Genomic DNA, 9,004 nt, shown 5'->3' with positions numbered 1-9,004 from the left:
TCCCTGAGGTGTTCCCAGACCAGCCCAGAGACATAGTTCCTCCAGCGTGTCCTGGGTCTTCCCTGGGGCCTCCTCCCGGTGGGACATGCCTGCAATACCTCCTGAGGGAGGAATCCAGGAGGCATCAGAACAGATGCCCTCCCTCAGCTGCTCCTCTTCATGAGGAGGAGCAGCGGCTCTACTCCAAGCTCCTCGTCCCTTAAGTGTATTTTAGTCAAATGAGTAGTCTAATCTGACATAGGCACTTAAACCTGGGGTTTAGTGAGGGTGACCATTCAGAATCAGAATCCTGGTTTTAGTTGTAGGATCTGGCAACCCAAGTGAACAGCTCAACTTTTCTTTTTGTACAGCTCATAACAAAATGTATTTACTGATATAATAATGTGTGGTACTTTTTATGATCATGTAAACATACAGTCACCTCCCAGCTTCTTTAGAAACACAAAAGAAATGTATGAAAGTTCTGTTTGTCTGTGATTGGCTCGTCCTTGTGCTCAGCCTGTATCAGTGATGTGTTTCCCTTTGGCACGACACAGTTGTAAAGAGAGATCAGTCCAGTGTGAGCAGAGAATACAAAAGAGTACACAAATTTTATTCAAATTACACAAAACAAAATGTAAAAACAGAAAATGACAATAAGTCTATGACTTTAATGACACATTTTGTCACATGCTCCAGTATTAAACCTTCAGGAGAGTGACCTTTGTCCAGCTCTGAGAACGTTCATACATCTCATATATAACAACAATAAAACAGACTCAGATCTGTCCCATCATCATCAATCTATCTCAAATACTATCAATACTATCCTACCAAACCAGGTAATACATACAGAAAAATATATATGAATCTGTCAAATGCACTTTAAGATAAAAAACATATAGAATTGGATAATTATATCATTGATATAATTCTACACTGGTGTTCCTTCATGTCCCACCAGGAGGAGACTCCAGGACACACTGGAGGGACTCTGTCTCTCAACTGGCCTGGGAACACCTTGGGGTCCCGCTGGAGGAGCTGCAGGGGGTGTCTGAGGTGAGTCTATGGAGGAATGTGCAGCGGTTACCATGGTGACACAATGTACACATCAACAAACACAGCCTGAGGTTTAGAGTCAGAGAGCCAAAGCCAAACTCGAGCACAGAGTCTGAGGTGAAGGGAGTGCTGCAGGTGTGGAGGTGGAACAGTCCATCCAACCAGACTGTGTAGAACGACACCGCCCCCTGGAGGAGAGTCCAGGTACTGCTGCTGATTCTTCCCACAGACAGAGCCCAGACCTACACGAGAACCTCCTTACAACCACCAACTTTCATTACACTTCATGTTCACTTACTTTGTTTTTAGAAGTTCATGTCCATGGAGCTATTCTTCTTCAGTGACACACATCTGCGTCCAGGTTCAGGTCTGTGAATAGAAGTGAATTCCCCACATCAGATCCTGAACTAAACTGTGTTTCTGTTGATGTCAGTTTGTTATGATCAGAGGGTCTCAGATGCATCAGGACACTTACAGTAGATCTGACTCTAACATGATCACTCTGTTCATTTACATTTTGTGGCATTTGGGGTAATGGATCTTTATTCACTTTATCCACTTCAACATTTGTGGATTTTATTGATTCTTTGCAGTGACATCACGCTGGAGGGTTTTACATACATGTCTATGGTGGAATGTTAAGCAGGTACCATGGTGACAATGCACACGACCATCCCCCACTTCCCTTCAGCTCTCTGCACCCTGGAGCTGATTGATAAGATAAAATGGACAGAGACAATCAAAACTTCTCTTACACAAAGACTCTCCAAAACAACTACAAGATCTACAAAGTTTCTCTACAAAGAAACCAACTGCCTGAAGTCAATTTAGAAAGACTGGCAATAACCAAGACACAAATAAACTGCTGTTTGATCAAACAATCTCAGCCAAAGACTTTCTCTGGAGCAGGAGTGTCAAACCAAACTCACAGAGGCCAAAATTAAAAACTGGGACTAAGTCAAACTAAATATTTATTGAAAAATTTCAACAACATGTGCATGGTTTCTCTTCTTTTCAGATCTGTAATGTTAAACCTTTATAATAGTTTTGTTTATTAATGCATTGAATCCAGAACAAGCTTAATATAAAATAATAACATTTTAAATAAATAATACATATTTGATATGATCTCGCAGGCCAAATATCATTATATTGTGGGCCAAATTTGGCCCCCGGGCCTGAGTTTGACATGTCTGCTCTAGAGAAAGAAGAGGAATGGTGTAAACTGTTCATGCTGTGAATATTGTCAGTGTTGTGTGAATACTGATCTTTAAATGTCATGTGAAGATCTTTTATTTGTGTAAAACTGTTGATGGCAGATATGAGAGGAAACTCACAAATCTCTCCTCATCCACACATTTTTTTTTTTCACAGAGCAGCTCCTTTATCTTTTCTGCTGGACAAAGAACATTCCAGAGAAGACATCTGACAAGTTAAAACTTCCAGGTCTCTTGTACTCGTCTCTTGACGAGTTTTTATCCAAATTACTGTAGCTGGTCTTGACCAAAATCTTTCATATTTTTCTAGATGTAAATATTTTCATTTTATAGTCAATAGCCTTTTGATTGATTGTCCTTCATCTGTGACCTGTGATCTTCAGACCTCATGGACACTTGGAGGGTGTCCTCTGCTCCTCTTTAATCATAACATTATATAACTTTTACATTAACATAACATTAAACACCTGCAGAAATACCTGTCTGCAAACTCTTATGATTAATAAAGTAGAATAACAAAAACATTAAGATCATGATGTGAAACTTTTACATGATTGAAGTAGTGAACCTGCTTTTGTTTGTCAGAAATACAGAGGAATTACTGAAAATGCAGTGAATTAAAATGACCATGCTAGAATTTGTCAGTAAAAACCTTAATTTTTATATTAAAGATAAAAAAATGATCTATAAGACTCAGCACCACTATGTTAACAAAGCACAATTTTGTTTACAAAACACTTGAAAAAAATCCTGCAGCATCAGTGAGACTGAGACTGTTGATCATTTACACATGTTTATGTTGTTTTGTTGTATTTCAACAATCATGTTGCTAGCAGTTAATAAATAAGTTCAAGTTCAAAGGTCATTCAGTCACATGTCTGTGCTGCTTCACTAATTCTCTTCTCTTCACTTTAAGAATCACTCATTTTGAATAATTAATCAAATAAATGAAAATACAAAAATGTCTAACATCACTACCTGGAGTAGACCCAGGACCATGATTAACTTAAACACAGAACACACAGAGGACTGTATTTTGAGACAGACACAAAAGTAGATTTCATTAAGGCAAGTTATTTATTTGATGTTTGACAAGTTGTTCCCTGTTTAGAATTTTGTTGGCTAAAATAAAAAGTACCATTATTTATAAAGCGCTTTTCACACAAAAATGCAACACGAGGCGCTTTACAGTGATTAAAAACAATTACACATTTCCTTCCACAATACACTAAAAGTTAAAATATTATGTAAAGATTCAAAGCTTTTTTTTAAAACTGAGTGTGGCCAACCCAGCCCTATTGTATTCTCACATAACATGACTACTCATGTCTAACAGTGCGCCAGCTAATAGAAGAAAACCAACATAGATGAGCCTGAACAGACACTCGACGAGGGGAGGGGGGAGTGGCAGGATTCGATTCTCTGCAAGTCTCTGCACTGGCTTCCTGTGAGCTTCAGGGTAGATTTTTTAATTCTTTTTAGTTTATAAAGCTCTTAATGGTCTTAGTCCCATTTATTTATCTGATCTGCTTTTATCATATGAGCCTCTCGGACTCTCAGATCCTCAGGCAGTCTTCTTTTAACGCTCTCAAGAGTCCAAACCAAAACTCACGGTGAGGCGTCATTCAGCTTTTACGGCCCCCGTCTGTGGAACAGTCGACCTGACGATCTGAGGTCCACTGCAAGTGTTCATATTTTTAAAAGTAAACTCAAAACATCTCTTTTTAATTTAGTTTTTAATTGAAACTTTTACCTGATTTAACTTAAATTATTATTATTATTATTATTATTATTATTATTGCTATTATTATATTTCTTTTAAATTAAATTATCATTATTTTTTACTGTCTCCATCTGATTTTAGTTCTCCATTTTTATTTTTATTATAACCTTTAGGAGCTATATGTTTATGTTTTTATGTTTATGTTATGTTGAATTATTGTATTGTAATTTTTCTGTTGCATGTGAAGCAATTGAGCAACATTTCAAATGTATGAAAAGTGCTATAAAAAATCTAGTTTGATTGATTGATTGATTTGATTGATTCACTACTGGTTTAAAAAATCTACTGGTGTCTACAAATCTACAAACTGGTGTAATGTTCTTACATACTATATGAAAACATCAGTATCATGTGTCATGATGTATCATGTTGTTCACTGTTGTCTGGTCAAATGTGGCAGGCTACAGTTCATCTTCCACTCACAACATCTTCAACAGATCACATCTGAAACTCTGGATTAACACAAAGTATTAACAGAATGTATCACAAGCTACAGCATAGTATTCTGTCCTGTTATGTTTTTACTTGCTACGTCTTCTTCTTTTGGACCCCTCAGGTCATCATAGTGTTTCTTCACCAACTCAAACTCATTCTCAAAATCTGTAACAACAATAAAGAACAATGGCTAATGCAGTGTGTTGATTTACAGAGAAAGTGTCTCGCAGATTTAACTAGAAAAGCAGTCAGAGAGCGCAGACCTCCGCCAAGGACTACCCCCATTTTTATATAAATTGCAATAAAATTAGTCTTCTGGATCAGATCTGGATCAGCCTTTGGAATATGAAAGAGGATCCCATTGTCCATCCCTGAGTCAAATTTCATGGGGTTTGGTCAATAATTAATCAAGATAATGAGAAACAAAATTTTTGGCCCCATTTACCACAATGTTAACTAAAATTTCAAAGTGATCCAGAATCCAGGATTTCTTCCGGATCAGCCCCAAAATGAAATCAGTTTTTCCTTTTCACATTTCCAACAAATCCTGAAAATGTCATCAAAATCGGTCCATAACTTTTTGAGTTATGTTGCTAACAGACAAACAAACAAACAAACAAACAAACAGACAAACAAACAAACAAACAAACAAACAGACAAACAAACAGACAAACGCAAAAACATAACCTCCTTGGCGGAGGTAATAATAGATTCTTAGACAGGGAGGAGCAGACAGAGGGCACTGGAGCAGGCACAGACTTTATTCATACTTCATAAGAAATACTTTTTACATATTCATGTACTGTCCTGGTTTATGTTTTGTAGTCGTAGTTTTTGCTTATTTTAGTGTATCTTATTCCTTTAGTGTTGTGTGCCCTTGGTCTTATTTTGACATATGTTCTGTCTGCTTGTTATTTTGAGTTTTACTCCCTGTTTGTTGATGGTTTGCCCCACCCTAATATGTTACACCTGTGTCTGTTGTGCGTTTATACGCTGTGTTCTTCTCCGCCCTTTGTTGGGCCATTGTCATTGTCAGTGTCTTATATTGTCATGACAGTTTAGTTTGGATTTTTGGATTTTTGTGTCTTTTTGTTTGTTATTAAAGAACTTCATCTGCAGTCCTGCACTTTGGGTCGTCCCTCTGCTCTAAACATGTACATACACTGTGTCTTCTGTGTTTACCTGGGAATAACTGTTGGTCTGGGTTGAATGACGTATCAATAGATTCCTGCAGAGTTTCCCACAGCTGTTTCTGAACATCATCCTGTTTGATCAAACATGTGTGTATAAATGTAAAGTAATCTTAAAAGACTTCATTACAGTAATGTACCATCAGCTTCTTCAGTAGAGCCAACATTTTATCTTTGGCTTTGTCAAACATTGTGTTCTTTACTTTCTTCAGGTGCTTTTCAACTGTATCTTTCATGTTGTTTAAACTGCCTGGACCTCTGTGGTCTGCTGCTTCTGCAATTGAAAAGTATAAAACAGTCTTAATAAACTGTAAACACGTGTTTGAACATGAAACATTGACCTTTGTAGCATTCTTGCATCGTCTCTTTCACGGTCTCCGTCAGACTGCTGTAGATGATCTTTTTGCGATGGAGAATATCTTGGCACACTTTGGTTGTAACCTTGGTTACCTTATAAAAACAAACATGTCAATAATAGTGAATTGTTCAAGTTATTTTGTATGTCATCATGTACATGATGTAATACCTCACTGCTGATAAATGTCAGATGAAGTTCAAAATTCTGGTGCTGCTGTATCAGTTTGTTTATGTCAAGTGAAAATGCACGAATTACTTCATATAAAGGTCCAGATTTTGTATCATTTCTAAAAACAGAAAAGGCCCAATGATTAGAGCTCTGGATTAAAACGTCCACTATATATGTCTCCTGATGAATGGAATATTCATAATCGTACGGGAATGTTTCTCTGAACTTTTCATCTATGCTCTCAGTCAGAGGAGATGATAATGTTGCATTGAGGTCGATTTGTCTCTTTTTTTTGTGAATGCCACTGTTTTCCATTGCCATCCTTAATGGTAGGTAAAAACCACTTTTCTGCTTCTTAAAAAGACAAAAAACAAGACAAATTCAAACACTGATGTGAATGAAATGATAATTCATGTTACAGATGTTCTTACAGGGTTTAAAGCCTTGTTCAAAGCCTCTTCACACTTAATCTTTGACTCCTTCACACCCTCACTCAGACAAGTGTTAAACTCCTGAAACACTTTGAGCATGGACTCCTGGACTTTCTGAAGATCTCTCTGTATGATTCCAGTCAGGTTCTCAAACACTTGTGCAGTCTGATGAGAATCCTGAAATAAAACAGTGCAATAATAATAGCTCAAAGTGAGACAGAGCAACACAGCAGAGGTGTGTGTGTGTGTGCGTGTGTGTGTGTGTGCGTGCGTGTGCCTGTGTGCGTGTGCGTGTGTGTGTGTGTGTGTGTCTGTACCATATTTCCCAGTTTGGCTCCTTTGATCAGAGACAGAATCCCAAAGGCTCCGTGGACATAGTTCAGAGTTTGTTCATGTTGGTTATTTAGATTTTGAAGATGCTGCTGGAGTCTGGGTATTTCTGTAACAAAATACAATATACTGAATCCTGTGCCACTTGCAGATTACAGATCATCTTTGGGACACACACAAGTACTTAAATCTTCATTGAGAACTTTTGGCACCAGAGTCCACAGAGTGTAAATCCAGAATGCCTCTGTTCCTTTTTAAAAGAATGGCATTCACATCACCACCTCAACTAGGTTGTTTAATTTGTTTAATGCCCACATATCTGAGGGAGCTTACATTGTGTTGCTTTTGAATAACATGCGCTGCCATGGGGCTTCGGCTCTGGAGTATATATACACTGGATCCTTAAATCGGTTTTGTTAACTCTGGTGCGTTGAATGCACTCAGCCTGTGTTGCACCTCCCAAATGAACAATAAGACTAATGTTCAATCACTAGTAAGTCACTGGACTTTCACATGGGCGACCCGGGTTCAAATCCCCCCTCTGACGGGGGGGGATGAAAAATGGGCTACTGGAACACGGAGGAAATGGGCGAGATGCGAGAACAAGGCTCTGTTGGAATGCTACTACTACAGTAACCCTAGTCAGAGGGGTTACATGAACAGGATGTGAGAGAAATAGTTATTACGATACCCACAGTCCAAGCTAACGGCCAAACAACTAGTAGCTCAGTGTTCCAACATCCACAAACGGCAACTGCTATCACAACTAGAGATTGACGAGGTACAACACAAATGCTGCGGCAAGGGGGAACCAGGACGCCAGGTCAGAGGGGATTTAACACCAACTCCCCAACCAGAGATTGGGTACGAAGCCCCAATAAGTATCACGCTGAGCGAGGCAGCGACTGACCTGAAAGATAAGATCATGGCCCGAATGAACACAAGGCAACCCCGATGCCGGTTACAGAGGCTATGTGAAGTACCATCTGAAAGTCTCCTAGACCCTACCACAACCATCACTGAAACCAATGAGCTGATATACACTTCAGCAGCAGTGATCCTAGAGGTGTTGGGCTATAAGAGCAACCATGGGAGTCATGAGATACAATACCCACCGTGGAAAAGATGCTTAGAGGCTAAAATCAAGGAGGCGAGGAGAGAAGGAGGAGAGAGGCCAAGAAAGGTGCAATGAAAAAGCCAAGTACCCAATAGGTACAACCAGTTGCCCATACCTGAAGCACTCAAAACTGCCAAACAAAGGCTCCAAGCCTTGGCCAGCCGCCTAAAGAGGTAACGAGATAACGAAGCCAGACGAATAAACCGGCTGTTCGCAACACAACCGGCGAAAGTATACGCTCAGTGGCAGGGTAATAACGCCAGAGCAGACCCACCAAGGCTGGAGACTGAGAGGTACTGGAAAGGCACATGGGAGAGGGAGGCATCACATAACACCGATGCACAGCGGCTGGTGGATCTGAGAGAAGACCACAGCAACCTCCCTGAACAGAATCCAGTCACCATCACAGTTGCAGACATCCAGGAAAGAGTCTCAGGTATGAAAAACTGGACCAGGCCCTGACATGATCCATGCGTACTGGCTAAAGAAGCTCACTGCCCTCCACGAGCGCCTGGCAGCACAAATGAACCAGCTACTAAAGCCAATAACCTGTCTCTCCACAACATGGAAGCTCATGTCAGGCATCATTGTGGCAAAGATAAGTGGGCACATGGATCAATACATGAGCGCAGCACAGAAGGGCATTGGCAAAAATACCAGAGGAGCCAAGCACCAACTCCTGGTTGACCGAACAGCCGCCCGCGACTGCAGAACCCGTAAGACCAACCTGTGCACTGCCTGGATTAATTACAAGAAAGCCTATGACTCAATGCCACACACATGGATCACTGAGTGCTTGGAGCTGTACAATATCAACAGGACTCTAAGGGCGTTCATTGCAAACTCGATGCAGTTGTGGAAAACCACCCTTGAAACCAATGGCAAGCCACTTGCACAAGTGTCCATCAAATGTGGCATATGTCAAGAAGACTCACTG

At 39.9% G+C, this 9,004-nt stretch overlaps 1 protein-coding gene across 1 annotated transcript in view; it reads right to left on the bottom strand.

Moving 5' to 3' along the window:
* Positions 1-4,423: 4,423 nt before the first annotated feature.
* The window catches only part of LOC129409448 (nuclear GTPase SLIP-GC-like), a 9,825-nt gene continuing 5,244 nt past the window's right edge, over positions 4,424-9,004 (bottom strand). The window contains exons 8-16 of the mRNA XM_055155550.1: positions 6,938-7,059; positions 6,621-6,797; positions 6,398-6,543; positions 6,190-6,307; positions 6,005-6,113; positions 5,804-5,937; positions 5,656-5,737; positions 4,564-4,638; positions 4,424-4,490 (exon numbers count right to left, since the gene is read on the bottom strand). Of these exons, the coding sequence (XP_055011525.1) occupies positions 4,477-4,490; positions 4,564-4,638; positions 5,656-5,737; positions 5,804-5,937; positions 6,005-6,113; positions 6,190-6,307; positions 6,398-6,543; positions 6,621-6,797; positions 6,938-7,059 (977 nt within the window). The 3' untranslated portion in view covers positions 4,424-4,476. The remainder of the gene's footprint in view (positions 4,491-4,563; positions 4,639-5,655; positions 5,738-5,803; positions 5,938-6,004; positions 6,114-6,189; positions 6,308-6,397; positions 6,544-6,620; positions 6,798-6,937; positions 7,060-9,004) is intronic.

Source organism: Boleophthalmus pectinirostris, unplaced genomic scaffold, assembly GCF_026225935.1.
Source record: "Boleophthalmus pectinirostris isolate CB_2022bp ecotype Guang Dong unplaced genomic scaffold, ASM2622593v1 HiC_scaffold_10, whole genome shotgun sequence".
Taxonomy (NCBI): Eukaryota; Metazoa; Chordata; class Actinopteri; order Gobiiformes; family Gobiidae; genus Boleophthalmus; species Boleophthalmus pectinirostris.
Note: the sequence above shows the minus strand (reverse complement) of the source record. Positions and strands in the feature narration are given on the sequence as shown.